The sequence below is a fragment of the Ranitomeya imitator genome, chromosome 9 (assembly GCF_032444005.1).
Source record: "Ranitomeya imitator isolate aRanImi1 chromosome 9, aRanImi1.pri, whole genome shotgun sequence".
NCBI lineage: Eukaryota > Metazoa > Chordata > Amphibia > Anura > Dendrobatidae > Ranitomeya > Ranitomeya imitator.
In genome coordinates, this window is record NC_091290.1 from 90,833,501 (window position 1) to 90,855,435 (window position 21,935).

The following is a 21,935-nucleotide window of genomic DNA, read 5'->3' on the forward strand; positions in this document are numbered from 1 at the left end:
CTGGCTAGCAGGCAGGCAGGCTCTTTGCTGGCAGGGTGTTGGCTCTCTGCTGGCAGGCTAGGCTCTCTGGCTGGAAGGAAGGGTCTTTGCTGGCTGGATGTTGGCATGGTATTGGCAGGGTGTTGGATCTCTGTCTGGCAGTATGGCAGGAAATGAGTGAAGGCCTCAATGGCATGGTTTTATATGTGTGTCCTCGGGGCAGGCCAATAGATTCTGAGCATGCTCAGATTAAAAAAATGGATCAGGTCGCCGGATCCGCCTTTTTCCTGATTCGGCGCATTCCGACATGCATTGTAGCGAAAAGCCGGAAGAGCCGCAGACAAAAAAACGTTACTGTAGACAGTTTTCCCAGATGCCGGAATCGTAATTTTCACCGGATCCGGAAAAAAACGGAAGGAATGCTGGACCATGCGGCTCAATCCGGCGCTAATACAAGTCAATGGGGAAAAACCTGTTCCGGTTTTTATTTTCGCCGGTTCCGGTTTTCCTGAAAATAGCTGTAATGTGCCGGAATGAAAAAACCTGATGTGTGAAAGTAGCCTTAATCAGGTAATACTGACATGCAACACCGTCCTGACTCCAGACCAGAAGGGGGAGCTCTAAACCCTATTTCAGGGGAACTTCCCTGATAAATTCTGGCCGGGGGGACGGGTTAGAGACTCTGTTAGGGACAGTGAGAGGAGGAAAGGAAAAGGAGAGGAGCCTGGGGTCTGGAGCTGCGAGTGGGCTCCTCTCAGAGGAAAAGCACCAAGAGACCGGACATCGGGGCCTGTGGTGGTGTGGGAATTGCAGACCCAGCCACTGAACCCGGAGGGAGAAGATTGCAAGTCTCCTGTCCCATCTAACACCTGCAGGTACCACAGCAAGTCAGGAGCCTGGGGCTGCCAGAGAGAGAGAGGACAGTGCCCATGAAAGGTTCAGGCGGTCAGCCATACAGGTTGAGAATACAGACACAGAGAGGACTGGAGCAGTCAGGCAGTAAGGGTCCGATATACAGCGCAGAAGGAAGGCCTCCGAACCCAGCTGACTAAGTGGATCCCAAGCTGTTTCCAGGCTGCCCGGACCCCACCATCACTGGTTGCCTGTACCCTGGACTGTACCTGAATTCTACCAGTAAAAGGTAAAGGAAACTGCTTTCCCTGTGTCCTGCGATTATTTCCTGCACCCTCAGTCCTGCACCCCACCGTCCGTTATCCCTCTTACCAACTACACCGGGAGCCCTGGGGGCCAAGCTCTACCTGTGGGGAGCTATACCATCTAAGCTGCATAACCATCAGCCCCAGAGGACCTCTTTAAGCAGCGTCGGCCACCCCTGGCCGAATACAACAGGTTGGCGTCACATACATCACTACATTAGACTTTATTTCCATTTTCATTATCCCCCTTTTACTGGATGCCCATGGCCACTGACCGGGTCACTGCCACTGTGACCACCCCTTTAAAGGGAACCTGTCACCCCGTTTTTTGAGATTGAGCTATAAATACTGTTAAATAGGGCCTGCGCTGTGTGTTACTATAGTGTATGTAGTGTACCCTGATTCCCCATGTATGCTGAGAAATACATTACCAAAGTCGCCGTTTTCGCCTGTCAATCAGGCTGGTCTGGTCAGGTGGGCGTGTTCACAGCGCTCTTTTCTTCCCCAGCTTTCCGTTGGTGGCGTAGTGGTGTGCGCATGTCCAGAGTTCCGACTTCCCTGCGCCCACGTGAAGACACAGCGCGCGATCTGCGCTGTAATCCCTTGCATCGGTGGGGGCGGCCATCTTCCTGGGGCCGCGCGTGCGCAGATGGAGTGCTCTGCTGCACGGGGCTTCAGGAAAATGGCCGCGGGATGCCGCGCGTGCGCATTAGAGATCGCGGCGGCCATTTTCCCAAAGCCGAGTTTGCATCTCGGCTTTGGGAAAATGGCCGCCGCGATCTCTAATGCGCACGCGCGGCATCCCGCGGCCATTTTCCTGAAGCCCCGTGCAGCAGAGCACTCCATCTGCGCACGCGCGGCCCCAGGAAGATGGCCGCCCCCACCGATGCAAGGGATTACAGCGCAGATCGCGCGCTGTGTCTTCACGTGGGCGCAGGGAAGTCGGAACTCTGGACATGCGCACACCACTACGCCACCAACGGAAAGCTGGGGAAGAAAAGAGCGCTGTGAACACGCCCACCTGACCAGACCAGCCTGATTGACAGGCGAAAACGGCGACTTTGGTAATGTATTTCTCAGCATACATGGGGAATCAGGGTACACTACATACACTATAGTAACGCACAGCGCAGGCCCTATTTAACAGTATTTATAGCTCAATCTGAAAAAACGGGGGTGACAGGTTCCCTTTAAGAACAGAACCAGCCAGGTACAGAGTACCCCAGCGGGTGCTCCACATGGATATGCTAAAAGTTGCAAGATACTCATGTCCACGGAAAACAAGGCATTTGCATTAGATTTCTGAAATCAGAGTTTTGGTATTTTCACAAAAGTGCCAATTTTTTTAAAACAAACTTTTACCATCGCCTCTAGATTGTATAATAAAATTCTGTTATCGTAATTACCTATATTGAGCCCCAACATTTGTACTAATAATCTTTTCTCTCTGAGGTGGTTTAGTAAATGTCCATGTATAATCATGCCATTTTTGTTGTAAATCATCTTCTGTAGAAGAAAAGTTAAGCACTGACCAATTTTTGCAAGTAATATACTGTAAAGATAAATGCACATTGCAAAAAAGAACATGTATAATACGTTACAGACATAATACACCACCTTCCGTCTCCTAACTCATTATCCTGTAGACTATAAGCCCACAAGGTCCGGAACCCTCTCCCTCCATGCCAGTCTGTCATTGTTAGTTTATTCACTGTCATTTCTATTTGTGTTTTGTAACCCATTCTCATGTACAGCACCCTGGAATCAATTGTGCTGTAGAAGGAAATAATAACAATATAATTTTTATTTCTTTTTTTCTATCTTTAAAGACAATTAAAATAGAATAAAGGTAAATTATTGATAACGACAGGGAGTGACTGAACTACTGGGATTGGTAAGTACAGCCAGTGGCATAATTACAGTTACAGCTCTTACCAAGATACCTGGGCGCCCATTAAGATCTGGTGCTTATGATCCTGACACCAGACCTGTGCGCAGGGCTCTGACAGCCAGAGATATAAAGAGATTTATCGGACCACCCAATCCAGTAATCAACTTTGTGATATAATCATGTGGGCAAATACAATACCTTGTGCAATCGTAGGTGCTCGTGGTGTCCCCTCACCCCGACGCGCGTTTAGCCTACTGCTTCTTCCAAGTTGATTACTGGATTGGGTGGTCCGATGATGGGACATGGTAACTGATCTATATGTGTTATTGGCTATTTTACATAGGAGCCACTGTGCCTTATACAGCACTTCGGACAGCTAACCTAGTGATGTCATGATATTTAATAATTGCAGTATATTGTGACCACTCTTTATATATTTGCCTTTTATTGCTGGATTTATTTGGCTGAGCATTTTTTTATAATGTTTATATGGATGTGATAGGTTCAGTGGACATTCTCAGTATTATACAGTTCAATATTTTCTATACCATTGATTATAGTTCGAATCTGGTATATGGTTTATTTTTAGCAATTTATAGTATATTTATACCATTGTGCCTTGGTGCTTTGATCTGATGTCCCCTACGGTATTCTTTGCTTTTTTAGAATTTATGTATTTTTAACATTTATAATAAATATTGGTTTTAATATATTTTGGGATCTCTTCTTCTTCTCACAAAATTATATATATATAGAGAGAGAGAGAGAGAGAGAGAGAGAGAGAGAGAGAGATTAGTTATATTGTTTTTGTTAAGAGCATTGGACTATAGGAGGCACATGTTGATTTAAAAATAATATATCTGACATCACACTCTTCATAAAAGTCTGGTTTGCCAAAATCTAAAACGAATTATCTAGTGCGATACACATCATGAAGAAAAAAAATTGAAACTCTAGAATGTATCCCAAATGATATCAATAAAAACAGTTGCCCGTCATGCAAGCAATAAGGGTATGTTCCTACGGTCAGTAAACGCTGTGGATTGGATGCTGCGTACATCTGCATGGTCCAACCTGCAGCGGCCAGATGTTACAGCATAGTGAATGGGATTTCTAAAAATGTACAGGGACGCCTCCGACTTACCTGCGAAGACGGACATGTGACGCGTCTTTCCAGACCGCAGCATGTCTATTTATCTAACGGAGATGCTCAGTCTCCGCAAGATAAATATCACCAATCCAATGTATTGGGCATGGTGATTCCACACGGTTCAATGAAGACATGCAGAATCACCGCGCGTACAAAAGCTGGCAGCGCTTTGGACGGAGCGGACATGTGCTGCATCCAAAGCGCTGCCGATTACTGACCGTGGGGACGTAGCCTAAGTTTTCCAACAAATCAATTAATTAATGAATAAACAGGTTACGGGTCTCACAATTTGGAGACAAAAAAGTTTTGGCTTATTTTTTACAATTTGAATTTAATATACGGTAATACAAAAACTGTATACAGTGGGGAAAGTAAGCATTCAATACACTGCCAATTTTAAAGTTTTCCCAACTACAAAGATTGGAGAAGTATGTAATTTTTATTGTAGGTACACTTCAACAATCAAGGACAGAATTAAAAAAAAAAACTAAAATCACATTGTATGATTTTTAAATAATTAACCCCTTAACCCCTTTAGCTTTTTTCAGTTTTGCGTTTTTGTTTTTCGCTCCCCTCCTTCCCAGAGCCATAGCTTTTTTATTTTTCCGTCACATTTGAGGGCTTATTTTTTGCGAGACGGGTTGTACTTTTGAACAACACCATTGGTTTTACCATGTCGTTAAAAAAAAGGGCAATCCCACACTTGTTTTTTGTTTGGCTTTTTTGCTAGGTTCACTAAATGCTAAAACTGCCATTATGGTTCTCCAGGTCATTACGAGTTCATAGACACCAAACATGTCTAGGTTATTTTTTATCTAAGTGGTAAAAATTCTTTTCCAAACTTTGCTAAAAAAAAAAAATTGCAATTTTCCGAGACCTGTAGCGTCTCCATTTTTCGTGATCTCGGGTCAGGTGAGGGCTTATTTTTGTGTGCTGAGCTGTTGCTTTTTGCACAAAAATGGATAGAGAGAACCACTCCAAAAGAGAGCACACCGCTATATAATTATATATAAAGAGGCAAAACTTTTATTGATACAAAAATATAAAAACACTTAAAAAATACATGTATACAACAACATCCCTAGTGCTACTGCCAAAATACAAAAGGTCATGATATATATAGTATAGTCATTTTCCTCTGACGAAGCCGTCCTTGCAACGGCGACACGCGTTGGGCTCCTCCCCATGCTGCTTTCTGCCTGATCTCACCTTCCCCCGGCTGCAGCACCTCTATTTCAGCTGTGTTATATGTGGGTTCTGCTGATTCTTACTTATTCGAGGCTGTGGTCGTGGATTTTGGCACAGCTTTTCATCCAGAACTCCCTGTTTCATGTGCCTTGTGGCCTCTGGTGCAATACTTACCTCTCTTTGCTGTCCTCTATGCTGCTGTCTTGTGACCACTGACAGTATAATCTTGCATCTGCATACAGGTATTTCTGGTATATTTGCCTTAGGGAGTGTTGCTTCATGGTTGGTTTTATCGGTGGTTATTGCCCATCGGTTCTATACCTTTCCGGGGTGTGTGTTTATGGTGTTTTCTATATTCTAGGTCGTTTTTTCATTATGACTATGCATATTATCTTTGGATCTGTACTATATATTTCATGACCTTTTGTATTTTGGCAGTAGCACTAGGGATGTTGTTGTATACATGTATTTTTTAAGTGTTTTTATATTTTTGTATCAATAAAAGTTTTGCCTCTTTATATATAATTATATAGCGGTGTGCTCTCTTTTGGAGTGGTTCTCTCTATCCATTTTTGTGCTATCTACGCTACCACTCTTGTTGCACCCCTCCAACCGACAGTATACTATTAGTAGTGCGCCAGTGTTTCTTTTCTTATATGAGCTGTTGTTTTTTATGATACCATTCTGGGGCAGATACATTCTTTTGATCTCCCGTTATTGCATTTTAACCCGTTACCGACCTCAGCCGTAGTAGTACTGCAAAGGTCAGATCTCCTGCTTTGATGCGGGCTATGGCGGTGAGCCCGCATCAAAGCCGGGACATGTCAGCTATTTTGAACAGCTGACATGTGCCCGCAATAGCGGTGGGTGGAATCGCGATTCGCCCGCCGCTATTAGCTAGTTAAATGCCGCTGTGAAACCGGCATTTAACTACCGCTTCCGGCCATCGGGCCGGAAATGAGCCCATCGCCGACCCCGTCACATGATCGGGGGTCAGCGATGCGTCGGCATGACAACCTGAGGTCTCTTTGAGACCTCTATGGTTGTTGATGCCGGACTGCTTTGAGCTCATAGCAATGCAATAAATCTACTACATAGGGGCGATCTGACGATCGCTCCTATGTAGCAAAGCCAATCGAGTTGTGCTGGCTTCTAGCCTCCCATAAAGGCTATTGAAGCATGGCAAAAGTAAAAAAAAAAAAAAGTTTTAAAAAATATGAAAAAATAAAAAAATATATAAAAGTTTAAATCACCCACCTTTCGCCCTATTCAAAATAAAACAATCAAAAAATCAAAAAATCAAACCTACACATATTTGGTATCGCCGCGTTCAGAATCGCCCGATCTATCAATAAAAAAAGGATTAACCTGACCGCATATCGAGAAAATAATTAGAAACACCAGAATTACGTTTTTTGCGTTGCCATGACATTGCATTAAAATGTAATAATGGGCGTTCAAAAGAATGTATCTGCATCAAAATAGTATCATTAAAACGTCAGCTCGGTACACAAAAAATAAGCCCTCACCTGACCCCAGATCACGAAAAATAGAGATGCCTCGGGTATTGGAAAATTGCACAATTTTTTTAAATTTTTTTTAGCAAAGTTTGGAATTTTTTTTTACCACTTAGATAAAACATAACCTAGACATGTTTGGTGTCTGTGAACTCGTAATAGAAGAAATAAACGTAGGCACTCAACTTATGTAGAGTTTGTTTGTGATTTAATGTAGTCATCAAATAAACCTTTTGGCCACAATAAACAGCCTTCTTCAGTAACCACGGTTTATCAGAGAAGAAAGCGTAGGTAAACGCGTTTATATATCATCGGCACAACGGCAGAAAGAATCTGTCTAATGCCTCTTTTCCGTATTGCTGTCCGATTTTTACGCACGGGTGTCCTTTGAAAAGCCGGTAATTCAGCGCAGTGTACAGTAAAATCGCACTGACAGGTTAGATTAGAGTAGATATATACACATAGAATAGGTATATATATATATATATATATATATGTCAGGGAGACACACATATATATATATATATATATATATATATATATATATATATATTTTTTTTTTTTAATGCAGCGCTGGATAGCTTAAAAGCCGGTAATTCAATTGTCGGCTTTTGCTATCTCCTTCACAAACCCGACATGATATGAGACATGGTTTACATACAGTAAACCATCTCATATCCCCTTTTTTTGCATATTCCACACTACTAATGTTAGTAGTGTGTATGTGCAAAATTTGGGCGCTCTAGCTATTATATTTAAGGGTTAAATCGCGGAAAAAAATGGCGTGAACTCGAGCGTGGGAAAATATTCTGTAAAGTTCCCAGGCTCGAGTTCATATGAGGACATCCAGCAGAGGGCGCATCACCGCGACTGAAGGTAACTACAGGTCATTGACCTACATTCCATTCATTCCACGTGGTTTTACAGGCAGGAGCACAGCTGCATTAGCAGAGCTTCTGCTTGTAAAATTAGTTAACCCCTTCAGATGGATTTACAGCGTGGGACGAGACTGATCATCGGAAGGTATGGGATATTGTTTTTTTTTTATTTTACCTTTTTTACAGAACGAGGGTCTTCAGGTGGATTATCAGGATAATAAAATATTGCAAAAACCTGAGTATTTATTTCATTAAAATACTTTGTAATAATGTGTGTGTGTATTTTAACCATTTCATACAATTGGATTAATAATGGATAGGTGTCATAATTGGGCAGCACGGTGGCGCAGTGGTTAGCACTACAGCCTTGCAGCGCTGGGGTCCTGGGTTCTAATCCCACCCAGGACAACATCTGCAAAGAGTTTGTATGTTCTCTCCGTGTTTGCGTGGGTTTCCTCCGGGCACTCCGGTTTCCTCCCACATGCCAAAGACATACTGATAGGAATTCTAGATTGTGAGCCCAATCGGGGACAGTGATGATAATGTGTGCAAACTGTAAAGCGCTGCGGAATATGTTAGCGCTATATAAAAATAAAGATTATTATTAATCTGGCTTAATGTCACCTTACAATAGCAAGGTGACATTAACCCTTCATTACCCCATATCCCACTGCTCCACGGGAGTGGGAAGAGAGTGGCCAAGAGCCAGAATGGGCGCATCTACCAAATGCGCCTTTTCTGGGGTGGCTGGGGCCAGATGTTTTTAGCCAGGGGGGAGGGGGGCAATAACCATGGACCCTTTCCAGGCTATTAATATCTGCCCTCAGTCACTGGCTATACCACTCTGGCGGAGAAAATTGCGCGGGAGCCCACGCCAATTTTTTCCACGATTTAACCCTTAAATATAATAGCTAGAGCGCCCAAATTTTGCACATACACACTACTAACAGTAGTGTGGAATATGCAAAAAAAAAGGGGGATATGAGATGGTTTACTGTATGTAAACCATGTCTCATATCATGTCGGGTTTGTCAAGGAGATAGCAAAAGCCGGCAATTGAATTACCGGATTTTAAGCTATCTAGCGCTGCATTAAATATAAATATATATATATAGGTGTCTCCCTGACATATATATATATATATATATATATATATATATATATATATATATATATATATATATATACAGTCATGGCCAAAAGTATTAACACCCCTGCAATTCAGTCAGATAATACTCAGTTTCTTCCTGAAAACGATTGCAATCACAAATTCTTTGGTATTATCTTCATTTAATTTGTCTTAAATGAAAAAACACAAAAGAGAATGAAGCAAAACGCAAAACATTGATCATTTCACATAAAACTCCAAAAATGGGCCAGACAAATGTATTGGCACCCTCAGCCTAATGCTTGGTTGCACAACCTTTAGCCAAAATAACTGCGACCAACCGCTTCCGGTAACCATGAATGAGTTTCTTACAATGCTCTGCTGGAGTTTTAGACCATTCTTCGTTGGCAAACTGCTCCAGGTCCCTGATATTTGAAGGGTGCCTTCTCCAAACTGCAATTTTTAGATCTCTCCACAGGTGTTCTATGGGATTCAGGTCTGGACTCATTGCTGGCCACCTTAGAAGTCTCCAGTGCTTTCTCTCAAACCATTTTCTAGTGCTTTTTGAAGTGTGTTTTGGGTCATTGTCCTGCTGGAAGACCCATGACCTCTGAGGGAGACCCAGCTTTCTCACACTGGGCCCTACATTATGCTGCAAAATTTGTTGGTAGTCTTCAGACTTCATAATGCCATGCACACGGTCAAGCAGTCCAGTGCCAGAGGCAGCAAAGCAACCCCAAAACATCAGGGAACCTCCGCCATGTTTGACTGTAGGGACCGTGTTCTTTTCTTTGAATGCCTCTTTTTTTCTCCTGTAAACTCTATGTTGATGCCTTTGCCCAAAAATCTCTACTTTTGTCTCATCAGACCAGAGAACATTCTTCCAAAACGTTTTAGGCTATTTCAGGTAAGATTTGGCAAACTCCAGCCTTTCCTTTTTATGTCTCGGGGTAAGAAGTGGGGTCTTCCTGGGTCTCCTACCATACAGTCCCTTTTCATTCAGACGCCGACGGATAGTACGGGTTGACACTGTTGTACCCTCGGACTGCAGGGCAGCTTGAACTTGTTTGGATGTTAGTCGAGGTTCTTTATCCAACATCCGCACAATCTTGCGTTGAAATCTCTTGTCAATTTTTCTTTTCCATCCACATCTAGGGAGGTTAGCCACAGTGCCATGGGCTTTAAACTTCTTGATGACACTGCGCACGGTAGACACAGGAACATTCAGGGCTTTGGAGATGGACTTGTAGCCTTGAGATTGCTCATGCTTCCTCACAATTTGGTTTCTCAAGTCTTCAGACAGTTCTTTGGTCTTCTTTCTTTTCTCCATGCTCAATGGGGTACACACAAGGACACAGGGCAGAGGTGGAGTCAACTTTAATCCATGTCAACTGGCTGCAAGTGTGATTTAGTTATTGCCAACACCTGTTAGGTGCCACAGGTAAGTTACAGGTGCTGTTAATTACACAAATTAGGGAAGCATCACATGATTTTTCGAAGGGTGCCAATACTTTTGTCCACCCCCTTTTTTATGTTTGGTGTGGAATTATATCCAATTTGGCTTTAGGACAATTCTTTTTGTGTTTTTTCATTTAAGACTAATTAAATGAAGATAATAATAACAAAGAATTTGTGATTGCAATCATTTTCAGGAAGAAACTGAGTATTATCTGACAGAATTGCAGGGGTGTTAATACTCAAGGCGTCTTCCTCAAGATATTGACCTTGAGGAAGACGCCTTGAGCGTCGATACACGTGGGTCTGGGCACCCACACAGCTGCACGATTCTGACATGCTTGCCGACTAGGACCATTGGTACAGGTGCCTGTGTTGGGTTTAGGTGAGAACCATGGAGTGTCTCCTTTGAGGTGCATTTGGTGGGGTCACTATTTGAGTGTCCTGACTAGTATACCCTCATACGGGCACCAGCTTATATATATGGGACCAGGTTCTAATTATGGCATTTAGTCCCAATCTATTTGTTTAGAACTATTGGTCCTTGGATTGTGCACATGGGCTTGGGACGGGCTGTCAGTAACTAGTGTGCCTTATGTATATTTATGGCAAAATCTTCATACTAGCTGTGTAGGGTGTGTGCCTATTTGTAGCATTTATGGTATTCATTATACTGATGGACCCTTTATGTCCTTTTGTTTTTAGATGTTTTTAAATGTTCTTGTTCATGTTGTTCTTTGAATAAAGATTTATGCTATTGTTAAATTATGCTGTGGTGATCCCAATTCTTTGTGCATACGCTTGCTCCAGTGGCGTAACTACAAAGTTAGGGGCCCCGGTGCGAACTTCCAAATGGGGCCCCCCCCCTGCAGCCCTGCCATACAACTCAATGTAACCCCCATAGAATAATGGCCACACATGATGCTCAATACTGTATAACGGCCACCACACATGATGCTCCATACTGTATAATGGCCACACATGATGCTGCATACTGTATAACGGCCACACATGATGCTCAATACTGTATAATGACCCCCCTCCTGTATGCATGGCTCATCTCCCTCCTATCCCATATACATAGCTCATATTACCCCTCCTGTATGCATGGCTCATATTCCCCCCTGCATGGCTCATATTCCCCCCTGCATGGCTCATATTCCCCCCTGCATGGCTCATATTCCCCCCTGCATGGCTCATATTCCCCCCTGCATGGCTCATATCCCCCCCTGCATGGCTCATATTCCCCCCTGCATGGCTCATATTCCCCCCTGTATGCAGGCTTAGCTCTCCGCTCCTGCTCGGCGCGCCGGCTTATGTCCTCCTTCATCCCCCCCCCCCGTTCCCCCATCCCCCCGTCCCTCGTCCCTCATACTCACCTGTCTTCCCACTGCACGGCCGTGCCGACATCCCTCGCGCTCTGTCCCGACTCCAGACGGCGGCGCCAGCGCAGCACCTTCTTCCTGCTTGAGCGGTCATGTGACACCGTTCATTAAGATCATGAATATGCGCATATTCATGATCTTAATGAGCGGTGTCACGTGACCGCTCAAGCAGGAACGAGCTGCAGTGCAGACGCCGAGACCATCGCTGGAGCAGGGTGAGTATTCAAGGCAGCGGCGGTGGCGGGGAAGGGGGGGGAGGCCCTGGAGCGGGGGGAGGCACTGCCAGTCCGAGCCTGCCTCTCGGGCCCGGGCCCCTGACCTGCCGGGCCCGGTCGCACTGGCGACCGCTGCGACCGCGGTAGTTACGCCACTGGCTTGCTCTTTTCTTATATGATTGTCTTTTTGTATGCATATGGTGATCCCCGTACTATATTGGAATATTCGGATGGTGCCCGCTTAATTAGTATGTTAGTATTCTATGTGTATATATCTGCTCTAATCTAACCTGTCAGTGTGATTTTATTGTACACTGCGCTGAATTGCCGGCTTTTCAAAGGACACTGGTGCGTAAAAATCGGACAGCACTCGCAAGGTGCGAGTGCTGTGCGTTTTTTTTCTCGCACCCATTGACTTGCATTGGCGAGTCTCGTCCAAGAATCGCAGCAATACGCAGCATGATACGATTTTTTTCTCAGTCCGATTTCAGCTGAGAAAAAAATTGCCAATGGAATGTCATCTATTGAATAACATTGGTCCGAGTGCAATCCGATTTTTTTATCGGATTGCACTTGTCCATTTTTCTCGCAAGTGGAAAAGAGGCCTAAGGGGGAAATATCCGGACCTGTGTGACCGGTAACTAAAGGAAGCCCAGAAGAAAACAGCGTGCCGGCATGTATGGCAAAGACGCGGAATCCACCGCTAGTCAAATCAGCTAGCGGTAGATTCCGGTCCGGATATTTTCCCCTAAGACAGATTCTTTCTGTCGTTGTGCCGATGATATATAAACGCGTTCACCTACGCTTTCTTCTCTGATAAACCGTGGTTTCTGAAGAAGGTCGTTTATTGTGGCCGAAACGTTTATTTGATGACTACATTAAATCACAAACAAACTCTACATATGTTGAGTGCCTAAGTTTATTTCTTCTATATATATGGTGTGGGACCCTAATTAGGCACTACGACTGGTAGTGCATACGGTGTTTTTCTATATGAACTTGTAATGACCTGGATAATCAAAATGGCAGGTTGGTTTTAGCATTTAGTGAACCTAGCAAAAAAGCCAAACAAAAAACAAGTGTGGGATTGCACTTTTTTTTGCAATTTTATCTCACTTGGAATTTTTTTCCCGGTTTCAAGTACACGACATGCTAAAACCAATTATGTCATTCAAAAGTACAACTTATCTCGCAAAACAACAAGCCCTCATATGGCCATATTGACGGAAAAATAAAAAAGTTATGGCTCTGGGAAGGAGGGGAGCGAAAAACGAAAACGCAAAACCGAAAAAGGGCAAGGTCTTGAAGGGGTTAATGCAATGTCGCGGCAACTAACAAAGCATAATTCTGGCGTATTTAATTTTTTTTCTCACTACGCCATTTAGCGATCAGGTTAATTTCTTTTCTTATAGATAGGTCTGGCGATTCAGAACGCGGAAATACCATATATGTATATGTTTGATTTTTTTTTTAATTGTTTTATGTTAAATGAGGTGAAAGGGGGTGATTTGAACTTTTATATATATTTTTTTTTTTCAGATTTTTTTAAAACTTTTTTTTTAACTTTTGCTATGCTTCAATAGCCTCCATGGGATGCTATAAGCTGCACAAAATAGCAAAATCTGTATACCAGTTATACTCAACAGATGAACCCACTAGAAAAGGTACTATTAAATACAGCGCAAGTAGAAATAAAACATAACTTTTACTGGAAATGGATAAAATTCAAAACAAAAGTCACCCAAAAGTGATATAAAAACACATGGGGTAAGGTCTCAACTAAGAGACATAGCAAAACCCCTAATAGGATTTAAGAAACTCCGCCTGCAGAGGCACTTGCGGATGAAAGGTGCACCACCGTATGATTCAAACACTAGCTGCCAGAAACAAATACATATGAATCACAGAACGGTATTTCATACAGTAGGTTGCATGTGAATAAACAATTATCACAGAATAGCAAAACATGGCACCTATACCACGGTGTCACTAATAAAAATAATAATTGGAAAATGGAACGATCTCACCAATTCCAGGGTGCATGAGCAGGAGTACCGGAAGACCAGGTCAGGGAACACTCCGGAGTTTGATGCAGGGAACTGACAATACCCTGCCGTTCCCTATGGGGCTAACAGTAGTCTATCCCCCAAGCTCCTGCCCTTACAAGGGCAGTCCACAGCTACCCCTTAAATTTATGGCTATTGAGAAGGTCACCAAACCCATACGTGGGGGTGATTGGGATCGGTTGCTTCTTCAGCGAGAGGCGAAATGGATCTTCTACCTTAACACCGTGGCCCCCAATGGTCTTAATGACCAAATTAATTATAGTTGTTTTATCTGAATTTGCCTTATACGGCCTCTTTTTTGTGGCCATTTTTAATATCACGCAGTTATTTGTTATTCCTTTTGCCTAAATCCCTTTCTTGTCACCCATTCCTTTGGGATTTGCATGTTTATTGCATATTATCATTTATACAACACGGGGCTGTCTACTGTGTGATAGTTTTGGGCTACGTCTTAGCGCTTGGTAACGGTAAGCCATTAGAGGGTAAATAAATTTTCCATCTTTTCTCTCTCCGTAACATCCTATGTGTTTCGTTGATGTATTAGAACTGCCGCATTAAGAGCTTAGTTTCTATGTTATCTTGCGCTGACATGCGCTTTTTGTCTGTAGGTTCTATTTTCGGTCTTTGGGATAATAAATGTGCGATGCCTTTCCTATCCTATCTATAGTGGTGCTGCATGTGATGTTTGCTTTACAGGCTCTCTCCATTGCACCACCTATCTTGTGCCCTCTGTCATAGGATTTGGATTGGGCATGCTTAATGTCCCTAGCAGCTTTGTAACTGCAGGGTACAGCGCTTGCCGTACAGACCGGCGGGCGGTGATTCATCAACCACGCAGGCGCTCGGCGTTCCTTGTTGCGCGTCCTTGTGCGCTTAGCAACCACAACTTCCTGTCTTTAGTGTGCATGTCGGTATTCGCCGTCTGATGCGCTGGGGAACTACAGCTTCCGGTTCCATCTGCGCATGTCGGCGGCTGCCGGCCTCTTCTGTACTCACGCAGGCGCCCTACTCCTCGTGTCTTATGGCGTGTGTCGCCATCACTTAGGTCAGTATGGTTACCGTTACCGTTTATGACGCTGTCAGCGTCCTTTGCATCAGATGAATACGGTCTACTCTAGCGGCCGGCTAATTGGCGTTATAGCGCATTAGCCTATCAGAAGGCGTGATATGAGTGACCTTTAGCCGCCACACAGGTGACTCATTTGCCCCATATTAAGTGGTTAAACAACCTTATGAACCACTTCCTATTTAAGGACTAGCCCCACACTCTGTCCACTCTCTGCAGAACAGCATAGGGGGTGGCAGAAAACTTATGTCTCCCTTTTTGAGCACGTAGGCACCTATCTCTTCAAACAAGCAGGTCCCCTGATGATTAGCTTGGAGGAAACGCGTCGGGACTGACCACAGGGAGAGTGCAGGGCATATTCATACAGGGGTAGCTGTGGACTGCCCTTGTAAGGGCAGGAGCTTGGGGGATAGACTACTGTTAGCCCCATAGGGAACGGCAGGGTATTGTCAGTTCCCTGCATCAAACTCCGGAGTGTTCCCTGACCTGGTCTTCCGGTACTCCTGCTCATGCACCCTGGAATTGGTGAGATCGTTCCATTTTCCAATTCTTATTTTTATTAGTGACACCGTGGTATAGGTGCCATGTTTTGCTACTCTGTGATAATTGTTTATTCACATGCAACCTACTGTATGAAATACCGTTCTGTGATTCATATGTATTTGTTTCTGGCAGCTAGTGTTTGAATCATACGGTGGTGCACCTTTCATCCGCAAGTGCCTCTGCAGGCGGAGTTTCTTAAATCCTATTAGGGGTTTTGCTATGTCTCTTAGTTGAGACCTTACCCCATGTGTTTTTATATCACTTTTGGGTGACTTTTGTTTTGACTTTTATCCATTTCCAGTAAAAGTTATGTTTTATTCCCACTTGCGCTGTATTTAATGATGCTATAAGCTGGCATAGCCTAATCGGCTCTGCTACAGAGGAGCGATGCTCAGATCGGCCCTATATAGGTGAATTACAGTATTGCTATGAGCGCCGACCACAAGGTGGCACTCACAGCAATCTGGAACCCACAACCGTAGAGGTCTTCAGGAGACCTCTGATTGTCATGCCGACACATCGGGTCAGCGATGCGCGCATTTCCGACCCAATGGCCAGAAGTGAGTCGCCTTCCAAGGCAATGGGGATACTCTGTACTGGGTCCGGTCGCACTTAAAGGGGATGTCACAGTGGCTGCGACCCAATCCGTGGCCCTGGGCACTCAATTAAAAGGGGAAAGTTCTTTTAAGGGAGTTATAATAAAGTTTGTGTTTGTGACGCCACCTGTGGTTCTCAGTCAGTAGGGATCGACGCTGCCTAAAGGGGTCCTCTGTGGTGATGTTACTATTATTATTATTATTTATTTATATAGCACCATTAATTCCATGGTGCTCTACATGAGAAAGGGGTCACATATAGAGTTATAGATATCGTTTACAGTAAACAGGTTTACAGTGACAGACTGGTACAGAGGGGAGAGGACCCTGTCCTTGCGGACTTACAATCTATGGCAGCATATATGGTGACGCTTCCCACACGTGAAGCGGGGTCCCCAGGGCTCCCGGTGTGCTGGGCAGAGATGGTGTATGCCGGCAAATAAATGGAGGACACAGAGTTGTAATGTCTTTACCTGGTTTACTGATAGTAGCAGTCCACAGTCCAGGGTACCAGGAACAGGTGGTGATGTGGTCTGGCCGGCCTGGAGGCAAAGGCAAATCCCTCTCCCAGGTGAGGTCCGTAAGCCTTCCTACTCGTGCTCGTATGCAAGGTCTCTGCTGCCTGTAGCTTGCTGGCAAAGTCCTCTGTCTCTTATCCTGGGACAGTTACCTGTATGATGGGCAGTGTGAGCCTTTTTATAGGGTCTCTGTCACGACCTGGGCTCTTAGTGTACTGCTGCACCTTCAGGTGTGGGTGCGGGCAAATAACAAAGTCCTATGCCCTCCGGTTCTGCCGTGCGACCTGGAGTACAACACAGCCTTGGGCTCCCGGTGCCCGGTTCCTGCGCTTCGGCTCTGAGGGTGCACGGTCACAGTTCCCCTCTGAGCCCCTTTCCTTCTCCTGTGCTTCTTTCCTTTGATGCTTAACTACATTCAACCCCTCAGATTCACTTCCTTTCCTGGAGCTGCAGCTCAGTCCTGGCTGCAGAGCTCCGCTGTCTTTTCTCCACTCCTCTATCTTCACTGTCTGCTCCAGACTGAACTGTCTGGTCTCCCTGGACCAACTGACTAACTCCTCCTCCAGACCAGAACACTTAAAGCTGGGGAAGCTCCCCTGAATCCGAGCCCGAGTTCCCCATTCTGGCCTGGATTCAAAATGTGTTGTAGGTAGGTGCATTACCTGGTAAAGGGAATCTTCCTTGCCTCCAAGCATGATATCACCCTCCCCGAAAGGAAAGCAACATCCCTGTAACACCTGGTTACCTGGGGTGTTACAGAAGCGCTAGTCAAATGCCACTGTTAGAGTTTGACAGAGGCATTTAACTAGTTAATAGGCCTGTGTGGATCGCAGTTCCACCCTCGCCTATTGAGGGCACATGTCAGCTGTTCAAAACAGCTGACATGTCCCGGCTTTGATGCAGGCTCACCGCTGGAGCCTACATCAAAGCGGGGGGTTCTACCATCAGCCGTACTATTCCGTCCGATGGCAGAAAGGGGTTAAATTGCATTTTATTGGATGAAATAAGTGTTGGATCACCTACAACCATCAAGAATTGTCTCTCACTGACCTGTTAGTTTTTCTGTATGAAGCCCTCTTAATCTGCTCTCCTTACCTATATTTATTGCACCAGTGTGAACTCGTTACCTGTATAAAAGCACCTGTCCACATACTCAATCACACTCCAACCTCTCCACCATGGCCAAGACCAAAGAGCTGTCTAAGGACACTGGGGACAAAATTGTAAATCTGCACAAGGCTGGAATGGGCTACATGATAATAGGCAAGCAGCTTGGTGAGAAGTCAACAACTGTTGGCACAATTATTAGAAAATTGAAGAAACACAAGATGACTCAGGTCTTGGGTGCCATGCAAGATCGCGTCTGGATGATTGAAAATGGACATGAATCAGCCCAGAACTACATGGGAGAACCTGGTCAATGTCCTGAAGAGAACTGTGACCACAGTCTTGAACATTACCATTAGTAACACTATGTCTTCACGGATCAAAATACTGCAGGGTCCCCATGCTTATGCCAGCACATGTCCAGGTCTGTTTGAAGTAATCCAGTGACCATCTGGGTGATCCAGAGGAGGCATGGGAGAAGATCATACATACAAATGAGACCAAAATAGATCTTTTTGGTTTCAGTTCCACTTGCCGTGTTTGGAGGAAAAAGAAGGACGGGTACAACCCAAGGAACACTGTCCCAACAGTGAAGCATGGTAGGGGAAACATCATAATTTGGGAGTGCTTTTTTGCGAAGGGGACAGGACTGTGCATTACAAAGTAAAGTGAATCAGCTATGTTGATAGAAAAATGTAAAAGTTATAGCTAGAAGGAGAGCCAAAAACGTAAATGCAAAAAATGATTAAGCCATACCTTGGAAAAAAACAACTTGCATTTAGGTTGAGAACTGCTGTTGGCATATCACTTGTAGTGCTCGTGCCACCAAGTGTGTTTTCTGTCCCAGTGCTTTCCTTTAAGCGGATCACACTCAAATTGATGCTATTCAATGGGGCAGTGGAGATGAATGATTTTTTTACTGTCTCAACCTGCATGTGAAAAAAATCCCAGTATGCACTGAAAATCAGGTGGGACTCCCCCTTGAGTGAGAAAAAAAAATTGTCCTACTTTTGTGGATGAAAATCCAACAGATTTTTCACACAGTCTTGTGAACCTCCTTGTTTTTTTTATTGAAACCTAGAAACTACAAGTTGTGTTTCTTTCTGCAACTAATTTTGTACATCTCTTCTGATTTCTTAAAATAATACAAATGTTGATTGTCATGAAACACACTGGTGAAGATTTCCGGCAGTGAAGAAATATATTATTGTTGGATCAGGATGATGAAGTGTAACAATGACATAGTGCATTTGATGCCAATATAGCGCCCCTCATACCTCCACATGTTTTGTGCTACTTTCTGTAGACCACTGTACAGTACAGCTCATTCTCTATGTATTGTCTTTATATTTCAGTAACGCTCGCTGCTGCTACACCTGCCTACTTTAGAGGATTTACACTCATTGCACTAAAGGAGGGTAAAGATGGTGAAAAAGAAGATGATCATGCCGGGTCTTTTCAGGTAAGAAATTTCACCTATCTTGAATGTCTTCACAGTAATTGCTCATTCTTTTTCCAGTCAATCATAAGTTACACTGCAGAACGCACTTTGCGTTATGACACGCAGCTTCAATTTAGTTGAAGAAAATATTGAACATATTGACAAATTGTTAGGTTGCTGTTCAGTCTGATCTTTCCCTTGTTGTCAAATAACTATTTTGGGACACTTGATAGGTACTAAAACATTCCGTATATACTCGAGTATAAGCCGACCCGAGTATAAGCCGACCTCCCTAATTTTGCCACAAAAAACTGGGAAAACTTATTGACTCGAGTATAAGCCTAGGGTAGGAAATGCAGCAGCTACCGGTGAATTTCAAAAATAAAAATAGATGCTCCATACCGTTCATTATTGCCCCATAAGATGCTCCATATAAAGCTGTGCCACATATAATGCTGCATACCGTTCATTATTGCCCCATAGATGCTCTGTATAAAGCTGTGCCACATAGAATGCTCCATACTGTTCATTATTGCCCCATAGATGTGCCATAGAAAGCTCTGCCATATAGTGCTCTGCACCGTTCATTATGGTCCCATAGATGTGCCATAGAAAGCTCTGCAATATAGTGCTCTGCACCGTTCATTATTATTGCCCCATAGATGTGCCATAGAAAGCTCTGCCATATAGTGCTCTGCACCGTTCATTATTGCCCTATAGCTGTGCCATATAGTGCTCTGCACTGTTCATTATTGCCCCATAGCTGTGCCATATGGTGCTCTGCACCGTTCATTATTGCCCCATAGCTGTGCCATATAGTGCTCTGCACCATTCATTTTTGTCCCATAGCTGTGCCATATAGTGCTCTGCACCGTTCATTTTTGCCCCCTTGATGTACCATAGAAAGTTGTGCAATTGCTGCTGCTGCTGCTGCTGCAATAAAAAAAAAAAACCACATACTCACCTCTTGCTTGCAGCTCCCAGCGTCCGGTCCCAGCGTCTCTCCGCACTGGCTGATCAGGCAGAGGGCGGCGCGCACACTATATGCGTCATCGCACCCTCTGACCTGCACAGTCAGAGCGGAGAGACGCCGGGAAGATGGAGCGGCGCCGGGTAGATGGAGCGATGCCCGGCGTGTGGAACGGGGATAGGTAAATATGACATACTTACCTGGTCCCGGCGTCCGGCTCCTTCCCCCGCACAGCTGGTCTTCGGTCCCGCAGCCTCTTCCTCTATCAGCGGTCACCGTTACCGCTGATTAGAGAAATGAATATGCGGCTCCACCCCTATGGGAGTGGAGTCCATATTCATTTTTCTAATGAGCGGTCCCACGTGACCGCTGAACAGGGAAAGAACTGCGGCACCCGAAGACCGTGGGACTGCAGGGACAGCGCCAGGATCGCCGGGACTAGGTGAGTATACCTCAGCGCCCTCTCCCCCTCACCCACCGACCCCACCGCTACTGTGACTCGAGTATAAGCCGAGAGGGGCACTTTCAGCCCAAAAATTTGGGCTGAAAATCTCGGCTTATACTCGAGTATATACGGTAATTTTGGAGAGTATTGCATTTAATATGTCATTTGATGCATTCATGCTAAAACATCTGTGCAGAAAATGTTCAGATTTCTATTGTAGCAAGAATCAGTTGATTTTTCAGAGACTGGAACTATTGGGCAAGAAAAGTTATTTACTCACTGCTAAATGTTTAGAAATATTTCAAGCTCATTTTTACTTTTTGCACAGAGTTTTTATTGTTATTTGGTTTGTAAAGTTTTTTTTTTTTAGACAAGCCATTAATGAACATTCCCTAGAATACTTGTGTAAACATGCCAGCAATCTCCCAATCAATCAGCTGCCCAATAATGCAGACATTAACGGCCCATGAAGTCTAGTCAACTGCGGCCTTCAAATGACCTCCAATCGGCTACATGCAAGTAGAGCAATGATAGTATAATGGCCTGTTTAGATAGGCCAACCCAAATTCTATGTGCACAGAACGATCATATTCTGTCACAATAATATCATTGTTGAAGGCAGCAGATCACCTGTTTGCACAGGAATATATGCTACCGAGAACGATGATTTTAATGCTAGTATGAACCATCCAATCACTCAATTAAGAAGCATTTTGCTTGTATGTTGTGATTGCCAGCATGTTTACTCAATTGGTGAACAAGCGTTCTAACAAACCCTCGCATTTGATTATCGGCATATCTAAAAGAGCCATACAATCATCATTCTCATAGCTCATTGTTCTGTGTAAACATGAGTTGTCTTACCCATAACAATAATATTCTTTGTACGCAGAATGATTGTATAAATGATTATTCTGTGAGAATAGAATTATGGTTGGCTTGTCTAAACAGTTATACATAGCCAATCAGAGGTAATTTAACTTTCATGGTCAGCCTGTCTAAATTTGTCGTAAATATGAAATACAGTTTGTAGGAATGTGACTCACTTGGGTGCGTGATGGGGTAACACAGGACTGTTTCCATTTAAATGTCCAGGCTGGTTTATCGGTGCTTCATAAATTAGACACAATCAAAGGAAAATAAACAGTCTTTAATTGCAGGCAAATTATTGTTAACAGTTCCAACAAGGTCACTTTAGACACAGTCCAGGACACGCAGGAGCATACCGGCACAGTCTGGAGACATCACACAGGAGGTTTT

The 21,935-nt window shown here is 44.1% G+C and overlaps 1 protein-coding gene across 4 annotated transcripts in view; it reads left to right on the forward strand.

Moving 5' to 3' along the window:
• The window catches only part of SPON1 (spondin 1), a 1,002,740-nt gene that overhangs the window by 140,048 nt on the left and 840,757 nt on the right, over positions 1-21,935 (forward strand). For all 4 annotated transcript variants that reach the window (XM_069739940.1, XM_069739943.1, XM_069739942.1 and 1 more), the window contains one exon: positions 19,175-19,281. In XM_069739940.1, coding sequence (XP_069596041.1) covers positions 19,175-19,281 — 107 coding nt within the window. The remainder of the gene's footprint in view (positions 1-19,174; positions 19,282-21,935) is intronic.